We start from the raw sequence: 23,017 nt of genomic DNA on the forward strand, positions 1-23,017 counted from the left end.
CTGCTATCTATATTCAAAATAGAAGTTTTCACTCCTACCTTAGAGATAAAACTCCTGAAGAAGTCTTTACTAAGGTTAAACCCAATATAAGTCATCTTACGATTTTTGGGTGCCCAATATATATACATGTTCCGAAAGAAAAGAGCACTAAGTTAGAACCCTCCAAGAGGAAAGGTATTTTTGTTGGGTATATTGAAACATCTAAAGCATATAGGATTTTCATACCTAGTCAGAAAAATATTGAACTTAGTAGGGATGTAATATTTGAAGAAGATTTAGCATTCAAAAAAGCCCTAAGTTCTAGAGATCCCTCCCCCTTACTTAGTTCTAAAAAAATACTGAATCTAAGTCTTGGAGGGAAAACATTAAAGAAATTGAAGATGAAATTCAAAATCTCAATCCTGAAGAAAAAAAATTCTAAGAAAAGACCACTTTGGGCCATTAAGAGAGTAGAGGAAGCACAAGACTTCGCTGCAGCATTTGACACAGTCAGATAAAGCAAAAGACCCAAAAGATTTTCTAGTTATGCAACAAACATGAATGATTTGTCTAAATCAGAACCAACCAATGTTTCAAAAGCTCTTAAACATACATCTTGGAAGGATGCTATGATGGAGGAATACCAATCCATTATGAAGAATGATGTTTGGGAAATTGTTATCGAGACCTAAAGGAAAAAAATTTGTTTCTTCCAAGTGAATATTTAAAATCAAGCATGCTGTTGACGGTAGCATTGAAAAAAATAAAGCCAGATTCATAGCCAAGGGATTCTCTCAGAAAGAAGGGATTGATTATGAAGAAACCTTTGCTCCTATTGCCAGATATACCTCTTTAAGAGCAGTCCTAGCTATTGCAGCATCAAAAGGATGGAACGTACATCAGATGGATGTAAAAACAGCATCTTGTGAATGGAAAGATTATAGAAGAGGTATATTTGGAGCAACTTGAAGGATTTGAAACTCATGACCCTAAAAATTTCATTTGCAGGCTCAAGAAACCTCTATGGGCTTAAACAAGCTCCAAGGGCATGGTATGAATGAATTGATAAGTATCTCACTAACTTAGGATTCTCTAAAAATGAAGCTGATCCAAATCTATATTATAAAAGGGATAAAGATGATATGGTAATTCTGATATTGTATGTTGATGATTGACTAATAACAGGTGATGATCATCTCATAGATCGATGCAAGAAAGATCTAATCAGAGAATTTGAGATGAAAGATTTAGGACTCCTTCATTATTTCCTAGGACTAGAAGTATGGCAGAATTCTGACAACATCATATTTAATCAAGGAAAGTATACATTAGATATCTTGAAGAGATTTGGAATGTGGAACTACAAGTCTATGTCTTCTCCAATGGAGACTAATCTACATAAACTTAAAGAAGCAACAGCAGAATCACCTTCCATAGATTCTACTCTCTTCAGGCAAATGATTGGGTCCCTTATGTACTTGGTAAATACAAGACCTTATATTTGCTATGTTGTTAATGTCTTAAGTCAGTTAATGTGTGAGCCAAAGGAGATTCACCTAGTTGCAGTCAAACACATTATGAGATACTTACAAGGCACTTTTAACCTTGGAGTCAAATATGAAAAAGTTGACTTGGATTTACTTGGATTCACAGACTCAGATTGGGGTGGAAGTGTTAAGAATAGGAAAAGTACTTCAGGATGTTGTTTCAGTTTAGGATCAGCGATGATATGATAGATATGCAAAAAGTAGTCGTCAATAGCACAAAGTTCTATAGAAGTTGAATACAATGCATCAGCAATGGCCTCTCGAGAAGCAGTTTGGCTTAAAAAGTTACTTGTGAGATTATCTAGTCAAGCCCTAAGTCCTACAATTATTCATTGTGATAACAAAAGTTCCATCAAGCTTTCTGTGAATCCAGTTTTTCATGACAGGTCCAAGCATATTGAAATTCTTTACCATTATCTTAGAGATATGGTAAACAGAAATACTGTAAAATTAGAATACATTTGCATTGCAAATCAGACAGTAGATATTCTTAGCAAACCCCTCTCTCGAGTAAAGATAGATCACTTCAAGAAAAGACTTGGTATGGTTGAATTATGAAACATATTGTATTTTTTAAATTATTAATAGAATAATTTTATTGTCGGGCCATTGACTGTTATGGGCTCCACCATTTGTATTCATTGCTTAAAATGTCACGATCTCTGAGATAATGAACACTTGTATAAAAGACATTATGAGAGATGACGATCTCTTAGATAATGTGTTGAACAATAGAGAACTACTATCAAATCTAGATGAGTTCAAGATCATTTGTAACATAGAAATTTCTATGCCTACAAGTCACAACTTGGATAAAGGAAGAATTTATTCTTCAATCTTTATCCTGTGTTCTAGTAGCTAGTAGATCTTAACTCAGGATCATGTTGTAATATAGGATTGCAAGTACCTATGAGTCACAACTTGGATAAATGAAGAATTTAATCATTCTTTGGATTTTATCCTGTGTGTTGCATTCCATGAAATACTGTCATCACTAGTATAAGTGATAAGTCATATCACAAGATGGTAATATGATGTAGTATCATGTGTTCAATGATACCACATGCTCAGAAGATCTAGATAGATATAGAGTATCAATCTATGCTTAATCATCGTAATTGATGATGCTAAATATGTTATCTCTCAGTATAATTATCAATTTAAGAGGAGTGTTAAATTCGTAACTTTGATCACCATACTAATCTGAATGTGCAAATAGCACAGAGCTTATCATTCTGAAATGCCTTATCAAAGCCTATTAGTTCTTGTCTAAACATGATCGGCAGGGTTCTTAAGACAACTATGTACAAGTATTATCTTAAATAAATCTTAGTTAAGTAATTCTCAAATATTACCTTCTTAAGATCGCCGATTATAAGAAGACGTGTATGGGCCAACCTAGATAGGGTCATATCCCTTCAAGGGACATGCCCTTTGGATTTGGCATTTATGTAGGGTGTGGTTGAAGGTTAAGGATACACAATTATTAGAAGTCTGCTCCTTGATAAATACTGCCCTAAAGACAATTCACAGAAAATAAAATCATCTTCAGAATTATATTTATCAATTCACTCAAGTCTGGACACTGAAGATTATCCTCAGCAAGTACAAGAAGAAGGTATAAACTAAGTCTGATTTATAATAAAATTTGTAGAAACTTTACACATGAATAGTTGATCCACTCACAATTGCAGGAAGAAGAAAAAAATTTCATCAAAAGATGAGGACTCGGGGTTTTTCCACCTGGAAGGCGAAAAAAAGCAAAGGAATTCATCTTCCACCGTAGCTGAGATAGCTGTCTGCAGAAGGGATAGCAGGTCTGGACCAATTCTGACATGGCTTCTCAATTTATGGAGACAGTTTTCATATGGTGCACTGTAATGATTGTTTGGGTGTATCGAACAATGTCACAAAGCCAATGCTTATTATAGAAGATTTTGAGCAATCAAAAGGTTAGTGCTCAGACCCAGCATGATCATCAGTGAAGAGGCCAACAGAAGCAAATTCAACAAGGTGGTCAGGAGAGAGATGCAAGGTCCAAGAGGAGCAGAGTATAAGAAGGGTGTCAATGGTAGTACAGTCTGCAAAACACTACAATGCCAATCCCTTAGGGCAGAGGTGGCCAGTTTCTAGCCTGTTAATGGCCCATTTTTTGTCGCTGGGGACTGGTTGTATCTATTTTTCTGTTCACATGTAATTAAGGAATGTGTAGTCCTTTAATTGATAGTTCCCAGTTAAAGCTGCTGGTTATTATTGGAGCATTGCTGGTTGTTTTTCTCTTGGGCGAGGATACTAATAGATCTGCCCTTTTACCAATAGTCAAAAAAGGAAAATAATGTTTTTTGCATCTACTACATTTATTTATTTTCATTGGCCTAATAAATCCATTTCTCTCGTTTTAAGTGAAAAAGTAATTATAATAAATAAATTACTCCCCATTGTAATAACCAGTTCATATATAACTTGTCAAAGTAAGCACTGGAACTCAACATACACAGTAAAGAATGTGCTACTTACCCTCTAGCCAACCAAAGCAGGGGTGATGTTGATCCTATTCCTGCAAATTCATTGGGAGAACCACGTACTTGGCCAGCTGCTTCTTTACTCTTAAATTCTCCTGGATAAGACCATACTAATGTTGGAAGAGGTCCATCCCTTGAAGCATCATAACCAGGAGGCAAATACAAGGTTGCAGTCAACTGCACCCCATCCTTGCGTTCATATCTAATCATCTCTTTCTGCAATTTGGAGAGTTGGGGATATGGGTGTGGGAAATTAGTAATTTGACTAATTCGTTTATCTGGCCAAGACTGCAAAAAGTACTGTGGATTTTCTGTTTTTGACTCTTTTGAAAAAAGAATTTTGAGTTTATCAAGATCCAGATCATCATCAGACTGATCAGACATTAAAGCAGCAACTGCCTGGTAATATGTTTCCTTGTCACTTTCCCATATACGCTCCTTTTTGCCTGTGTTTCTGATTGCATGCAGCGACATCACTATTTAAGAAATTCAACAAGGAGGTTCTGGGAAAACTCAACAATTAACTACCTAGCTAGTTAAAACATCCAAATAAATAAATTGAAAATCTCACATGTCTAAAAGATCAAGAAAAGGAACATTTCCTTCTGGTGTTGCCCCACTGCCATTCAACAAAAGGAATGTACTTCCATCTGCCTTTCTTATCTTTGCAAGAACATAAGTTCCAGCTGATGTTCGCCGAAGCATTGGTGAGCCTGGATCAGAATAAACATCTTCTGATGACCTGTCAAATAGTATACGAGCCCCTTGTTCTCTATTTTCTGGAGAGATTATCCATGTCCGAGTACGCCTTGTTTTATACCATGACTCGTAAACCAAAGCCAAGGAATCATCACTCCAAGATATTCCCCTATAAATGAAAAAAGACTTCAGAGAAACACTACAGTAAAACAAATAAGTAAGTCAACTGTAAGCATACATTTAAAGAGAATACAACTTAGAATTAGAAACAAATTATTAAATTCTGGAAAACCTAACTGCACATTTGTTTATTTAATAAGATATAGAAAAACACTGGAATCTACCCTCAAGAACCAGAAATTCTGATCTAGTGATCAACTGTTCATTCACCTGATCTATAAAGATCTCAAAGCCTCAAAAGAAAATTATAAAAGAACTAGTTATCTAAAAGTTGTCAAAACTGTTCCCATAAGTAAACAGTGCCACAATCACTTACATCTAAATAGCATCCAAATGTCAAAATCTTCAAATTTTCTCTGACCTGAATCTGCAGCTTTTTCTATCATAGAAATCAGCTTTTCTTTGTTCAGCTGACCTAAACCTACAATCCTAGTTGTTGACAATATCGGAACTTGCAGAAAATCAAGAAGATTTGCAAGGAATGGCCAGAAGGCACTGAAACTTACGAGAAACTCCCTCACTGAAACCCTGAAAAAAGATGTTATTTAAGCCCTAAATTGATGTCAGACAAGATAAATGCTAACTGGGTTCAAGGTGGACCTGCAGGTAATTATAAGAGTAACAAGATTGGCTTGATGATCCTGCAAATGGTTTTGGGGAACTGGAAATACATATCAAAATCAAAAGCACAGCCATTTGTCACCAGTGACATGAATAGCTGCACGGTCCAATAATAACTTTAGTGGCTAATATTCACCAATTGGCTAATCTCACTGATCAGGAACACTGAACTTGGCTTATTTTTTTGCATTTTTGGGGTTGCCATGTCGCCTAAACTTTACAAAAAATGAGTCCCATGGTTAGGCCAATTGGCAATAATAATACTTAAGTATTTGTATTTTAGTGATGACTTCGTTAGTGCAATCTATTTTTTCCATGCAGTAAATTATATATATTCGCCTACAATTTCCAATTCTTATCTTAATTGATGCCATATTAGCTAATATTTGGCAAAAATTTAAGTTAGGTTACAGCTTAAGTATTTAGATTCCACATGCATCTCTATTCCAAATTCTTTCCATGAAACTTCTTATCCTTTCTCACTTTGGCCCAAAATAGATTTGATTTCGAAAATTTGTCTTTACTTTTGGGACATTCTTTAAAACTAGGTAATCTTTTAAAAATTTGGCCCGAAATAGAATTTAGGCATTGATTTAGGATCCTCCATACCACCATTCAATAAATTGGAGGGAAACTATAATGGTGTAAGTGGGATAAATTTTGTAAGGTTTCTGCAAATTCTGCTATAAATCAGACTGTGATAATACCTTTCTTAAGTGCTGAAGATGGTCTTGATTATACAGACCTGTACATGGAGTGTAACTAATAATATAATAATTATTCTGGAAATGTACTTATCCCTGCAATAAATCGTACAAGGCAGTAATGTAGAGGAGCAGACTTAATTGTATTTTGTGTGTCCTCTATTCTCATTCTTACCTCATCTTTATATTGCACCCAAGAGGCATGTCCTTACAAAGGACATGACTCTTCTAGGTTGGCCCTTATGAATAAACATATAATAATCTTCCAAGATCGGCATCTCTTAGGAAGTATAATTAGATAGTGATTATACTAACAACTATGCACACTGAACATTAAAAAATGCTCCTAAATAAACTGCCGATAAGGTTAATTACATAGGGTTCTAAAAGAGGCAAATCCTACATAAGGATATCCATGCTTTACATGATCTTGTACGATCTATTGTTTAGATCAGTATGTTATCGCAGTTACATAAAATTAACACTACCTCTTAACTTGATAATCAGACCGACAAATAACATATCTAGCACCATCAATCAAGATGAATGAGCATAAATTGATACTCTATATATATTTGAATCTTCTAAGCGTGTGGTATCATTGAACACATGATACTATGTCATATTACTATACCTGTGATATGACTTATCACTTGTGATAATGGTATTGCATGGAATGCAATATACAGGATAAAATCTGGATAATGATTAAATTCTTCCTTTATCCAAGTTGTGACTCATAGGTACTGGCAGGCCTATATCACAATATGATCCTGAGTTAAGATCTACCAATTTACATGATAAAATCTGAAGAATAATTAAATTCTTCGTTTATCCAAGCTGTGACTTATAGGCATGGAAATGTCTATATCACAATGTGATCTTGAATTCATCCAGATCTAACAGTGGTTCTCTATTGTTCAGCACATTATCTAAGAGATCGTCATCTCTCATAATGTCTTTTATACAAGTGTTCATTATCTTAGAGATCGTCACCTCTTAAATAATGAATACAAATGGTGGAGCCCATAATAGTCAATAGCCAGACAATAATAATTTTAACTCGATATTATTTCATTAATAATTAAAGAATACAAATGTATTATAATTCAACCATACCAAGTCTTTTCCTGAAGTGATCTATCTTCACTCGAGAAAGAGGTTTGGTAAGAATATCTATTGTCTAATCTACAGTGAAAATGTATTATAATTTTACAGTAATCCTGTCTACCATATCTCTTACATAATGGTAAGGAATTTCAATATGCTTGGACCTATCATGGAAAATTGCATTCACAAAAAGCTTGATGGAACTCTAATTATCATAATGAATAATAGTAGGATTCATGAGTTGACCAAATAATCCCACAAGTAACTTTCTAAGCCAAACTGCATCCCAAGAGAGCCAATGTATTCAGCTTCTGTGGAACTCTGTGCTACTGATGCATGCTTTCTACATATCCAAGATATCATTGTTGAGCCTAAACTTAAACAACATCCTGAAGTGTTTTTCCTATCAGTAACACTTCCAGCCCAATCTGAGTTTGTGTACCCATGTAAGTCCAAGTCAACTTTCTCATACTTGAATTCAAGGTTAAGAGTGCCTTGTAAGTATCTCATAATGTGTTTGACTACAACTAGGTGAATCTCCTTTGGCTCACACATAAACTGACTTAAGGCATTAGCAGCATAGCAAATATCAGGTCTTGTATTTACCAAGTACATAAGAGACCCAATCATCTATCTGTAACGAGTAGAATCTATGGAGGGTGATTCTACAGCTGCTTCCTTAAGTTTGTGTAGATTAGTCTCCATTGGAGAAGACATAGGTCTGCAATTCCACATTCTAAATCTCTTCAAGATGCCTAATGTATACTTCCCTTGATTAAGTATGATGCTATCAGAATTCTACCATAGTTCCAATCCTAGGAAGTAATGGAGTCCTAAATCTTTCGTTTCAGATTCTTTGATTAGATCTTTCATGCATTGATCTATAAGATGATCATGCATTGATTAGATCTTTCATGCATTGATCTATAAGATGATCATCACCTATTATTAGTAAATCATCAACATATAGTATCAAAATTATCATATCATCTTTATCCTTTTTATAATAGAGATTTGGATCAGCTTCATTCTTGGAGAATCCTAAACTAGAGAGATACTTATCAATTTTTTCATACCATGCCCTAGGAGCTTGTTTAAGCCCATAGAGAGTTTTCTTGAGCCTACAAACAAAGACTTTAGGGTTATAAGTTTCAAATCCTTCAAGTTGTTCCAGATATACCTCTTCTTTAATTTTTCCATTCAGAAATGTTGTTTTTACATCCATCTGATGTACTTTCCATCCCTTCGATGTTGCAATAGCTAGGACTGCTCTTACAGAGGTGTATATGGCAACTCGAGCAAAGGTTTCTGTTACCTCTGGTTTTACCGCCAAGGATTTAAATTTTGAAAGCGTGGCTCGTGCAACGGTTAGTCTCGAATTAGTATTTTAAATGTTACGACCTGCAAGTTTTTGGCCGTCAGATCTAAGCGGTACTGACGGTTGGCGCCATCGCGCTATAAGGGAAATGCACGATATTTATTATAGCGCAATGATGCCCTGACGACACGTTGCAGGGGTGGGTCCGACGTTCCACGGGTCGGAAAAGGTTCTTGACGCCCTTGGCGCTATGTCGCTATCGCATATCGGCCTGAAAATCTCCATAGCGCCCGACGGAAATAGTCACGACGGCGAGTTTCAACGACCGGCAGAATCAGGTGTTGTGGCGACAAATCAGAAGGAACCACGTGTGCCAAGTCAGAGTTCCTGTCAGCACGGCTAACACAGTCGGGGCTTACGTTCACCACCATCGGATCAGCTCGGATCAACGGTAAGCGCCATCGCGCTATAGAGTTGCGCGAGGGTTATGACAGCGACATCGCGCCCTAGTGACACGCGTCAGGTGGGGCCATGTCTCAAGACGATGCTAGGTGTATCGACATGGAGGGCGGAAGCACGAGGTATGACGAGTCCTCACGATCGTCGGATTGGGTCGCATCAACGGATGGCGCCATCTCGCTATGGCGGAGATGCACGGATTTCATCATGGCGACATAGCGACCATCCGCCACGTGGATCGACAGGACCAAGTCTCACCAAGGATTGCCAGGTGTCATCCAGAGTGCGGTGCAGTTGCAGACATGGCGCCGAGTGGGATGGGTCCGGTTGCAGATCGCAGAGTACGTCAGGTCAAAAGTTTCATGGCGGCGGGCAAACAAGTTTCACAGCCCGGAGGTTTCAAAAAACGGCGAGGCGCCATGGCGCCAACAGAAAACCCATGCGTTTTTCGATGGCGACATAGCGCCCAAACGGAAAGTTCACCGTGGCAAGGAATGATCAGACGGATAGGTCCCAACGGGTGCCATGCAAGCGCAGTCGACGTGGCAAATCGGATGGGGACACGTGTAAATCTCAGGGCACGCTGTCAGTGGGCGCTATGGCACTATGGGAACTTGGTCTCGATTTCCGCATAGCGACATGGCGCCTAGCTAACACGTGGTCGCTCTGCAGATCAGGTCTTGGGTTGCCAGCTAGTGTTTCGTCGAACCAAATAGGGAGGTGCCATGTGTATGAGTCAGTGCATAGCGTACAGCGGGTCCAGTAGTCTCAGCACGAATGGCGAGTCTTCACGATCATCGGATCCGCAGGGATCTACGACTGGCGCTGTCTCGCTATCGAGAACTGCCCGGGAGTTAACGTCGGCGACATAGCGCCCGTGCGCCACGTGTCCTGGCGGGGCCACATTTCATGCCGCCAGTGCAGTCAGATTTAAGTGACCAACAGACCAACAAGGAGACGCCACGTATCAGCGGGCCCGGCGAATCAATAGAGGGTCGCGAGAGGTCAAGTTTTGTGACCGTCAGATCTACGGAGATCAGCGGCGGGCGCTATCTCGCCATGGAGAAGCCGCGCGAGTTTTATGATAGCGGGTTAGCGCCCGTGCGCCGCGTGTCCTCGTGGGCCCGGATTTGGAAGCGCAGTAAGTAAAACGGTTGGCGGTTGGCGGTTGGCGGTCATTGCAATCGTCGCAATCGACGTGACAGTTAACGTAAGGTTACGGCAAGGTGATGAAAGGTGGCGCAGTCAAGATGAAACCCTTAGGCGCTATGGCGCTATCGAGATCTTCGAAGGCTTTTTCGATAGCGACATAGCGCCCAGTCGCACGGAAAAGGTGGTAAGCGCCCAGTCAAACATAAGAGACTGCCAGGGTGGCGAGATCGAAGGTGTGATTGGCCTGCATGGCCCAGTTGGCTCGTCGAGCCTGTTTGACTGATCGATTCTGATGGGTACACAAATCATGAATGATGAGAAATCCGGGTTTTGCCACGATCTGATAGTGGGATTAATTGCTACCAACTCGGAATGAATACCAAGAGCAGGAAGACACTCCATCCATCTGGTCGATCCGTCTACCATGTCAGAGAATGTTGTGGCGCCGTTCCTGACTTCTCCAGGCTCTTTCTCAGAGGGATATCAGATTTCTTGGTATGCAGGCCATGATCAATCAGATCTTTGATTGGATTCTCAGGATAGAAAGTTAATGCCAGTAGGTGAGAAGTGAATGTAATGCAGAAATCTTCAGTTATGCCTAATCTATAAAGGCAATTTGGTGATCTGTTCTTAGGGTCGACTCTTCCTGATTTTCTCTGCTACTGCTTGCAGACTTGCAGTGTAAAAATCCCTTTGTCTCTGAGCTAGATAAAACATCCTGTATCATCTCTTTCAGCCATCAACATGTATGTGTAGCGTTTTGCCTCTCATTGATGTATTGTTGAGATCAGTGGTCTGCATACTGTATCTATCTTTGGCCTATGGAATAATATACAAGTGAAATCTTCTGTTCCTGGTGTTATTCAATTGGTCTCCTGATCTGTATGTGGCTATTGGTCGATATAAGTCTGAATGAATGTATGACCTTGAACGTTACCCTAGTTCCGTAGTGCATATATGGGCAGAAATGAGCCTGAACACTCTGTTTTGGTGCATCTCCACCTTTGATTAGACTAGGTAGATTTGCTTTAGTGCTCTCTTTCTCCCTTTCCCTTCTGAGAATAGATAGGTGCGCCCTGACAGTAAGAGGAAGCCGGCCTTCTCCGGAGACTCAAACTCGCAGTTCAAGTCCCACAGCTTGGAGGTTGTTTCCATGTTTCACTAGGTTGTCCTCGCGCATAGGCCTTGGACAAGGGTGCAAACCTATGTGACAATAGTTTCTTCATAATCAATTCCCTCTTTCTGAAAGAATCCCCTGGTTACAAATCTGGCTTTTATATTTTTCAATGCTATCGTCAGCAGCATGTTTGATTTTAAATATCCATTTAGAAGAAACAACAAATTTTCCTTTAGGCCTTAGAACAATTTCCAAAACATCATTCTTAATAATGGATTGGTATTCTTCCGTCATAGCATCTTTCCAAGTTGTATGTTTAATAGCATCTAAAACATTGGTTAGTTTTGATTTAGATAAATCACTCATATTTGTTGCATAACTAGAAAATATTTTGGGTCTTTTGTTTTCTCTGAAGGTTCTAGATGGTGCAGCGAAGTCTTGTGCTTCCTCTATAGACTTAATAAGCCAAAGTGGTCTTTTCTTAGAATTTTGAGTTTCCTCAAGATTAAGATTTTGAATTTCATCTTCAATTTCTTCAATGTTCTCCCTCTGAAACTCAGACTCCTGATTTTCTTTAGAACTAGGTAAATGAGAGGGGCCTTCAAAACTTAGGGCTCTTTTGAATGTTAAATCTTCTTCAAATATTACATCCCTACTAAGTTTAATGTTTTTCCTGACCAGATATGAAAATCCTAAATGCTTTAAATGTTTTAGTATACCCAACAAAAAATACCTTTCCTCCTGCAGGAATCTAATTTAGTTCTCTTTTCTTTTGGAACATGTATATATACTAGGCACCCAAATATTCTAAGATAGCTTATATTAGGTTCAACTTTAGTAAAGACTTCTTCAGGAATTTTATCTCTAAGGTAGGAGTGAGGACTTTTGTTTTGAATTTAGACAGCAATCAAGAGGCTTCTACCCAAAGTTAATATTTTAAATTTTGATCAAATATCATAGCTCTTGTTGCTTCTATAATTGTTTTATTCTTCCTTTCTGCTACCCCGTTTTGTTGTGGGTTATAAGAAACAATATACTCCCTCTTAATTCCTGCTTCTTTACAACACTCTTTAAACAAATTTGAAGTATATTCCCCTCCATTATCAATCCTAAGAGTTTTAATTTTGTGGCTTGATAAGTTTTTAGTTAAGCTTTTGAATTATTTAAATCTCTTAAGAATTTCTTTTGATTCTTTACATTTTAAGAAGTAAATCCAAGTTTTCCTAGAGAAGTCATCTATAAAAAGTATATAGTACCAGAATCCTCCAAGAGAAGGAACAAACATAGGTCCACATTAATCTGAGTGGACTAATTCCAAAATATTGTTAGTTTTTCTAATGCTATAATGAAATGGAATTTTGGTGTTCTTACCCAGAGTGCATCCTTTGCATATGCTTGAATGATCTTTATTCAACTTAAGTAAACCTGTAACCATCTTCTCCATATTTGATAAGGCTTTGAAATTTAGATATCCTAACCTTCTGTGCCATATTTTGTTTATATTAGCAGGTTCATGAATTAAAGCTTGAATAGGTTGACTAGGTTCTATATTTAATCCATACAAGAATCCCTTTCTTTGACCAATCAACTTTGATTTCTTAAATGAAGAGTTCTTAGACCAGGTCATTACTTTACCTTCCATGAATGCAACATTATGTCCATCATCTTCAAGTGTTGTAACAAAGATTAGATTCCTCTATATTCCTAGTACATAGAATACTCTTTTGAGATGTAGAGAAATACCTGACTTTAGTTTCAAGGTGTAGTTCCCAATTCCTTTGACTGAATGAGAGGAATTATTACTGATGGTAACTTCATCATCAACTTCTTCTGATATTGAATCCAATACTTCTTTGTATCCTATAATGTGTCGAGATGATCCACTATCAATTACCCATGCTTTGCTTGATACTTCATTTGATAGTGCAAAGTACAATACACGATTCTCGGGATCATACTTTTCTTCTTTCTTGGTAACGTTTATACAATTTACTTGCTACTTTGTTTTTTCAAGGCAATTAGATCTATAGTGTCCAAATTTTTCACATTTGAAGCATTTTATTTTGGATAAATATTTCTTAGGTTTGTCATTTCTTTGATTACCCTTCTTCTTGGAGTGCTTCTTCTTACCTTTCTAGGAATTTGTGTTGAGAACTTGAAGTTCTTCATCTTCAATTTTCAAGTTTCCTCCTTTCTTAAGTTTCTTAGATTCTTCTTGAAAGCGATCTCATTTAAGTGTATTGAACTTTAGAAGATTGTCTCTGTTGATGCGAGTTTTGTGTCACTACATAACATATTAGTAATTGGATGCTTGATACAGAATATCAAATGCACAATTCCTCTCTTGAAAAGTTCTCTCATGGGACATGAGTATAACTCCAATGTTCCTTACACCGTTGGATACTCGCTCAGTTTTATCAATGTGATTTGTTGGTAATCACGTAGGCGGCCTTACGTTTTCTTGTTTGAGAAAAATTTGGATCTTGGTGAGAAAATGGAGATGGTGGTTCGGTGTGAATGCTAGATGATGTTGATGGCGCGATGACGGCAATGTAGGGTGAATAGCGATGGAAGGTGAGAATGCCGATGTTTTGGTTTACTTCTCTAACTAACCTCTTCTAAGCATGAAATTTGGCTGCTCAACTACTCCTACTCCTAAGAATGGAAGGTTAGCAGATGGACGGGGATCGAATCTAATGAAGGCTAACCAGCGGCCCTACCTCCATAGATGCAACGCTTCAAAGGAAAGTAAACTAGATCACCACACAAAGCCTCCCAACCAGCCGCTAGGATGCTAGTGGCCTAGTGTTGACCCCTATCAAACATCTACCAAAGCTACCATGCAACTATCCATTTTATTTTACTCTTACTCTAACAACTTGAAATGAAATTGCTTCAACTTGAAAAGAAAAATTTAACTATGTGGAAGTAGAAAACATGCAATAACACCCAATGTTCTTAGTCAACATGCAATGAAAAAGAGAGCACTTTGGTATTATTTTCGCAACAATTTCTCCAACCCCCACTCTTTACAAATGAGAGCCAATGGCCTTATATAGAGGTCCAAAATACAATGGACGGTAGAGATCAAAACAAGATCGACGATCCAGATTGGATCCAAAAACCCTAATTAGGGTTGCCACCCCATCGGCCAATGAGAAGATGCCACCTCATCAATGGACCAATGAAAAAAGTGCAAAAGTGGCAACCAATGAGAAGGCACCAAAATGGTGGCCAATCAGAAACAAACACTTGTCCTATTCTAGAAGAAAGAGAAAGTTGCCACTTGGGCTTACATAAGATGATCTTCTAATATAATTCTTCCTTTTTCTTTTGTTCTTTTAGCTAAGGCAATGAACTTAGCTAGCCTTTTGTTAACTTCTTCCATAGGAGGACAAGGTGTGTGCTTCGCTCGGAGTTCTGCTGACTTTGCCACGCTGTTTGCTGCTTGTAGTATCCTTTCGTGATCCTTCTCATATTCCTTTGCAAACCCAATAAAAGCATTGAGTGAGGAAAGGGTGTTCAGATGTTTCCTTTTGACGGCAGCCTTTCCTAACTCATCCAATCTCGATCCAAATCCTGTCTCACTGACATCCTCCTCTCTAATACCCTCAAAATCAAGCGCCACCCCAACGTCGCTCATCATGGTCGAAATGGAAGTGTCGACGCTCGGGCCGTGTTGTGCAATCTCATCATGAATTTCTTCAAGTGTTCTAAATCTGGTAGTCAATGCGACATACCAAGATTCAACTATGCTCAATCCTCTCTCATCAACCAACCGGGCTCTTTCCAAATATGCCTCCGGTAGCCTAATGAATGCCTGCAGCCTAGGAATAACCAAATCCTTGATGGGAAGAAAATTCTTCCATTCCTCTTCAAATAATCTGAATTTGTTTCTAACAGTCACCAATGACTGGAATGTTGAGATGAAGGAGGGCAAGAAATTTCGCCCATCTTGGATTGTATCATAGATCCAACCCCTTACTTCATGTAACTGAGCTGATACCTCTTCTGAATTGCTCCCGCTGTCTTGAGGAAGGGCTGCCTGATGCAGCTGTTGGATTGGTTGGTAATCTCTCCAATATTTGTTTTCGGCCTCCAACTTTACTATCCTTTCGTTTGCCTTCCTCAATCTTTCTCTGATTGATGCTATGCCTTCCTGAACCTCCTCACATTCCATATCATCTGTATTTCTTCCCAAATTATGTTCTACTATTTCGTACTCCTGGGCTGCAATCTCATCCGCTGCCTTATTGACTGTTGGTATAGCAATCTGAACCCTTCGGTGACCATCACTGTCGCTTCTGATTACCCTTGCCACCGTATTTGCCATCTGTTTTTAGTTCTCGCTATCATCCTTTTCTATTAGTCCTTGGATATCATCAACTGCGTGAGCCATTACCACCTCGCCTCTCGGCATAAGCATTTGCCTTAACCATAGTGGTGCAGTGCATCTCCCCAAATCCGGATTCGGTTCGACCAACAAAGCATCACCAACGGCCTTAGACGCCTGACTTATCTCTTCAATATCAATCGGCCCATCTTCTTCTCTACTAGTTTCTGCCATATTTCCTTGCTGGTTCTCTGAGAGAGGGGAGTACTCCGTACTTTCACTGTAGCCACTTGATTCCGAATCAGAGCTCACCTCCACTGCTGCCCCTTTATCACTCGAATTGACCTCTTGGCTTCTAGCCTTAGTTATACTCTCCCTTGACGGCGCTGCCCGCTGTCTCTTGGCTGGAGGTTCCGAACGTTCTTGGCTTTTCTCTACCTCCAAAGCCCTCTTCTTGCTATTTCTAACTGTCTCCGATTGCCGACCACTTCCTTCACCCTTCTGTCTGATTGATTCTACTAGACCTTCCTTCGGTTTCATCATCTCATAAGTAAGGAGAATCTTTTGTCTTTGTAGCTTTCTCAACTTGGCATTATACCACGACTCGGTATGCAAATCTACTGTCCTTGTGACTGCCTCCAAGGAAGGATCCTGATGATCATCCCAATCCATTGGATTCAACTCTGTTCCAACTACTGTCTCATAGTCTTCTCTCAACACACTACGATCATCCTCCAATTGATCGGGAATATCAAGGCCTCTCCATCTGATATCTCTCATCATGTTCACCGACAATCTCGAGAAAGCTAGCTTTCTCACGTGAAAATCATCCTTTGCATTGGCCCAAAAGTCCTCTATAGTGGGAACATGCTTAAATTCGCTTCCATGAGATGCCTTGATAAGACCAACAGGGTCGAATCCTTGCCTTGCTCTGTACCATCCTAGATGATACCACTCCAATTCCTTTTCCGCAGCCTCAAAGGTGGCCCGATTTGGGCAACTATCATTGCCAATTATAATTGAGAAGGAAACGCCTGTTTTCCCCTCATTCCTCATTACTCTATCATAGTGCTCAAGCTGCCTAGCCAATTCCATCAAAACTACCTTGTCGGGCGGGTATGTTGGAAGCCTCTTGGGACAAACTGTACTTCCTGCCACTTTAATGTATGTGAATTGCGGGAATTGGATGAACCAACTCCCAAAATTCTTAATCCTTGCTTCTGCTTCCGATGAAAGTCTCTTAGCAGGCGCCCCTTGTAATACCCTTACTGTCTTCATGGCAAATGCATCGCAAAACATCTTGTAATCCTTGTTATTGTGCAAATGAAGCTGCGGATAGCATTCATGCACCAAATATTGCCCCGGCCCATTACCAATCTCTCCTAAGGCCCTAAGTCCCGGACTCTCATACAATCTAGCAATTAAGTAAAACAGATAGGATCCCATGTAGAATTGCCTTTGGTTTTGAACTGTTCTAAGTTGCAACTCTAAATTTTCACTTATGATCCTAGCCCAATCAAATTTTCCTTTTCCCTTTTCAATTTCATCAATGAAGAAGTACATCCAGTTTTCGAATTGCATAGCTTGAGCTAGGCCCATGATCCGGCTGAGAAGAACAATGAGATCGCCATATTCCGGCTTGAAATCTGCCACTGTAAGCCTTGTTGATTTGTTAACTCCTTTCCTTCCTTCGTGTATCCAATTCCGCTTTAGATGTGAGAAGTAGGCCTCTTGGTTACCTTGAAATGATTTGGCCGCCTGATCCACCATTACAACTGTCATGCCCTTGCTCTGGGGAATATTAAATGTCTCTTCAATTGCTTGTTCGCCAATGTTGGCCAACACTCTCTTCCCTTCGCCAAAAATGATGGATTTACTGTCTAGATCAAATCTGGATGCACACTCCATAATCAATTCTGGACAAGGCAAAGTAGGAGGAAAAGCTGCTGCATGTACAATTCCGCTCTTCTATATCCTCTTCGCCAAGGGGGATTGTCCTTCCTTTAGTCTGTCCCTCATCCGTATCATGTCCACTGTAGCGATATTAGTATCGGTTATTTTCTTCATTTTTGAGAAGAAGGAAGTTTTGGGCGTCATATCCTCTTTGTCTTTCTTAGCGTTTGCCCGCTTGGGATTCTTACTTGCACTATCATCCTCCATGCTCGTCACCCTATTACGGGATGGTAGAGTGGTGGACCAAAAGGCAAGAAGAACCAAGTAGTGCAATTCTTAGAAAAGAGCGAAAGAATGGATGTCAGCTTAAGCACTCCTTGCAACTCTAGATGATGACTTTCACCTTAACTAATAATCTTACAGCAACTTTTCGGAACCCGGGATATGACATCAAAGAATTACAGATCCCTTTGCAAATTAGAAAACAAACCTCTAAGCTTATCCAACACTTGCCTTCTATGCAAAAATCAAACTTTCATATGTATCTCTTCTCCCAACAAAATTGCCCAAATCTGATATAAAAATTGCAGCCCCTCTAGAAAATCAGAATTTTGTCTTCCACAAATTTCGGCCCCCACAAAATTCGGCTAAGCATGAAAAAAAATCTGCCCTTCCACAAAATTCGCCCAAGCAAAGAAAGAGCAAAATCTGTAAAATCTGCCACCTAGGGCACAAATCGCAGCCCACAAAGTGGAGCAAAAAACCCCAAAAACGCAAAAAATCTGGCCCTTAGACAAATCGCCCAACAATGGCAATGGAGAAATTGCCCAAAAATCGCCAAAAAACTGCCTTCCACCAATTTCGCCCAAGTCTGGAAATCTGCCCTTGCTTCAAATTCGCCCAAGCATGAGGAGCAAATGAATTGATGAAAATGAAATGGGAGGGGACTCCCTTTATAGCAGCTTTCACCTTCCTCCCAGGCTGGCCGACTTGGTCCTATAGAAAAAAAAAACCAAAATTAAAGCTAAGTTAGTGGCCCACTTTAAATACTTTGCCAAAATTTTAATTTTCTAAAATGAAAACTGCACTTTTAATTTACTAATTAACCACAAATTGCAAAACGAAATTGAATGGTGCCTTGGGGATGCTAAAAATTTCTATTTAATGAGGGTTTGCTAATTAATACATCCTTGAAGTTGAATTTTGGCTAACCAAAAGCCATTTCTTAATATTAATTTACCAATTTCATTAAACACCAAAAGCTTTCAAGGCAAATTTAATCTATTAAAGCCAATTTTTGCAATTTTCCTCTAAATCGATTTTGCTAAATAATTAAAATTTTATGACAAAAAATAAAATTGCCTCTAGAGTAAAAATCGATTTTGCAATTTAACCTCATCTTACAAAATTAAATTTTATTTCACCAAAAAAAAATAAGATTTTCCAAGAACCTAAGTCTAACAAAAAATTTCCTTATTTGAAAATCATTCAAATTTACAATTAAATCCAAATTTTCAAAAGAAATCGTCTAAGTACAAAATTCACAATCTTATCCTGCCAAGTTGAAATCAATTTTGAACTTATTCGGCCTAAGGATAGAACTGATAGCTCTAGAAAATCAAGTTGAAACCGGGTGAAAAATACATCTAACCTTCTCCACTGGCCCTAAAGGCGATTAAAAAAGGGGGTCCCCAAGATTTTGGGGCGATGTGTGAAAACCTCACAACAGTCTCTAGCACTTACTCCTTGTGAGAATGTTTCTCATGAATCCGGTAACCCATCTATAGCCTTAAGTGTTAGCTCTTTGTCTTCAATTATGGTCCCTATACTTGAAAGTTCATCTCTTAGACTAGCCACCCTTACAAAGTATGAATTCATAGATTCTCCCTTCTTTATCTATGATTCTGTATATGATTTAGTTGCTTCTTTTAAGCAAGGGTTCTAGTTGCATTGTTAACCTCATATGCATTTAATAATGCCTTCATCATATTAAATGTTGTTTGATGTTCCATTAGCATAGGTAATATTTCATTTTTCACTCCATCTAATATGATTTGGATGGCTTTCTTGTTTCCTTTACTCCAGATAGTTTTATGAGGATCAACATCAGGTTACTTGGATTCTTTATCAACATATTATTTTACGTCATTGTCTTCAAGAATCATGATGATTCTGAATTTCCAAGCAACTAAGTGTTATTTTCCATCAAACCTGTCCTCGGGTCTGATTGTTAATTTGCAGAGCCTAAGTTAGACAACTAGGCTCTGATAACATGTAAAGTTTCTGCAAATTCTGCTATAAATCAGACTGTGATGATACGTTTCTTAAGTGCTGAAGATGGTCTTGAATATACAGACCTGTATATGAAGTGTAACTAATAATATAATAATTATTCTGGAAATATTCTTATCCCTGCAATAAATCGTACAAGGCAGTAATGTAGAGGAGCAGACTTAATTGTATCTTGTGTGTCCTCTATTCTCATTCTTACCTCATCTCTATATTGCACCTAAGAGGCATGTCCTTAAAAAGGACATGACTCTTCTAGGTCGGCCCTTATGAACAAACAAATAATAATCTTCCAAGATTGGCGTCTCTTAGGAAGTATAATTAGATAGTGATTATACTAACAACTATGCAAACTGAACATTAATAAATGCTCCTAAATAAGCCGCCAATAAGGTTAATTATATAGGGTTCTAAAAGAGGCAAATCCTACATAAGGATATCCATACTTGACATGATCTTGTACAATCTGCTGTTCAGGTCAGTATGTTATCACAGTTAAATAGAATTAACAAATTTAACCTTCAAGTTTGATAATCAATTAGGATCCATATAATAATAATAATAAAATCACAGTTTCTAGGTATGTATACGTTTGTCCATGATTTTCGTCAATAATGAAAGATTCGTCAAGATTTTATAGAATTTTCATACAGTTGAAAACAAATCGCTAATAAAATTAATTGCTTTCCTACTCAAAAAAATTAATTCGCCAATATAAATTAACTATTTTCCCCTGAACTAATATTTGATTCGCCAAAATTTTATACATTTTTCCAAAGGGGGGTTTCTAAAAGTTATCCCTGGAGCCTGCACCCTGTGGTTATTAATTACAAGAGAGAGGTTTATTAATTACTTTGTTTAATACCTTCCCTTTAACTTAATCAGTCTCCTCATTGCTAATCTGCACCCTAGAAAATTGAAAGGGGGTATATTTTCAGATGGTCATGTAGACCTTTTTCTGTATGCTGAGATAACTCCATGTATGAGACTTTCATTCCATGAGCCTTCTTAATTGTCTACTTCATTACTATTTTGTTGTAAGGTTGTGTACAATATGTTAGGTTAATATATGTTAGGTTAATAAATAGTTTGATTTGTAGAAAGCATTTGTGGTAATTGCATACAAAACACTACTAAGTATTCTTGATATTGAGGATGATCTAGTGCCACAACTTTTTCTCTCAAACTCCAAGCCAATCATTGGACATGCAGTATTTTACAGTTTTTTCTGGAAATCTCACTTCAAAAAAAATAAGTCCTGTACAAAGTGCACATCAATGCCTGCTTATGGCTCACATAATCTTCCAGCCATCTTGATATTGAGAATAATTTATCCAATAAACACGGAATTTAAGAACACAAAACCATTCATAACCAAGAGGCAAGCAAACATTGTCCAAATTCTGTATATTATTGATGTTTTGGAATCAAGAGTTTATTCCAATTGATATAATGCCAAGAGCAAAGGGAAATACATGCTTGATCATATATGATTATGTATTGTGTTTCTTTCCATAACTAAGCCTTCAATATTTTTCCAATAGAAGAAAATACTGATTAGAAATTTATAAACAAGCTTGTACGAATGAATGAGTAAAATAAGGGATCATGTAAGCACCCATAACGGAGATCAAGCTTATGAAGAACCTCAGGTTCCCCAGACAGTGGTTCAGCAGTTTGTGTGTAGACAATATCACGAGGAGAGACCTCAACCTTTGCATCACCCCCATCTTGTGTCTCTGCCCTGTTGAAAGACGAAAAATCAAGAGCTACACAAGAAACTTTGACATTTTGTATGATGCAAAACTTGAACAAAAAAAAGGGAATTACACCCCTGTTTCTCCATGATGAAATTTAAAAAAGAAAAAAAGGAAAAAGAGAATTACACCGGTTTCTCCTAGATGAAAGTACCTGTTATCAAGAAGACAGTAACACAGAAAACTAGATATCTTTTCACAGAAAAAGTGAAAGAATTGTACAGATAAAGTAAAGATTGTGAAAATACCAGTAAAGTGACGAAGGCTTATCAGGCCGCCAATGGACAGACCTCATGCCTTTCCGAACACTGTTGAAAGCAATGGGAATGTCTTCTGCAAGAGGAAGATCGCATATTTCCCTAACAAATTTCCCATCTGAAGTCCATATTTCAATTCTCTTTGGGAATCTTCCACAAGGTACGATAAATGAGTAAGGCCTATGGATGGAGGAGATCATTAAATATTTCCCATCAGGTGAAGGATCTATTGAAGTATACACAGCTGGTGGTCCTATAGCTTTTGTTGTCCCGTCTAATTTGACCCAAAGTAACTGCGATGTTGAATAGTAATCAAACAGATCTGCATCATACTCATCTTTCAAAAGGTCTTGATATGTTCTCACTTGTATTATACTTTCTTCCTCATTAGATTGTATCTTTGGACCCGATGGAATCAACGGCTTTTTTGGAGGTTCTCCGCGAGTTGAAGGTATCGTACATACAACTAGTGTAGAGTCATCAATCCACACAAAGCTGAAACATGAAAAGGATCAGGCTTGTCATAATTAGTCTTTAACACAATTAACTAGCCTATTGACAACATCATAGAAAACACTGTTAAATAAGTTGATTAATGCCTGCTTAATGAAGACTTACTTGTCAAAAACGGCATTTATGTTGAATTTGGTTGTGCCAGTTAAAGGCCTGGCTTGGCCAGTCTCTACATTTGCAACCCAAAGGCTTAACTTACTGCTTGTATTATCCTCCTTTAAAACACATTCAGACATTAAGATAAAAGCCCATAATCTGCATTAGCAGGTAAATAGAAATGTAAAGGAAATCTGAAAGCACATAAGCTTGCAAAAGTAAATGTTTTCGACCTGATCAAACCGAATACTGAAAGATAGATGTTTCCCATCTCGTGACCTATGAAAGAGAGGTAAATGCACAAAATAAGAGAAAAGTATCTTAAATTATTAATATGCTTTGAATCCCCTTTAAATTTGTACTTATCACCAATTAAAACTTTCAATTTCTTTAACAATTACAATCATCTTTATGCTTCACTTCACTTTCACAAACATCACATCATCATACGACCTTATTAACAAGGCTGAT

The 23,017-nt window shown here is 38.1% G+C and overlaps 1 protein-coding gene across 2 annotated transcripts in view; it reads right to left on the reverse strand.

Moving 5' to 3' along the window:
• The window catches only part of LOC149561603 (putative glutamyl endopeptidase, chloroplastic), a 110,015-nt gene that overhangs the window by 66,238 nt on the left and 20,760 nt on the right, over nucleotides 1-23,017 (reverse strand). For both annotated transcript variants that reach the window (XM_089825201.1, XM_089825200.1), the window contains 6 exons: nucleotides 22,780-22,825; nucleotides 22,556-22,665; nucleotides 21,929-22,432; nucleotides 21,542-21,667; nucleotides 4,620-4,916; nucleotides 4,044-4,502 (listed from right to left, as the gene is read on the reverse strand). In XM_089825201.1, the coding sequence (XP_089681327.1) occupies nucleotides 4,044-4,502; nucleotides 4,620-4,916; nucleotides 21,542-21,667; nucleotides 21,929-22,432; nucleotides 22,556-22,665; nucleotides 22,780-22,825 (1,542 nt within the window). The remainder of the gene's footprint in view (nucleotides 1-4,043; nucleotides 4,503-4,619; nucleotides 4,917-21,541; nucleotides 21,668-21,928; nucleotides 22,433-22,555; nucleotides 22,666-22,779; nucleotides 22,826-23,017) is intronic.

This window comes from Cupressus sempervirens, chromosome 4 (assembly GCF_028749045.1).
Source record: "Cupressus sempervirens isolate cs-2001-9-10 chromosome 4, ASM2874904v1, whole genome shotgun sequence".
Classification (NCBI taxonomy): domain Eukaryota; kingdom Viridiplantae; phylum Streptophyta; class Pinopsida; order Cupressales; family Cupressaceae; genus Cupressus; species Cupressus sempervirens.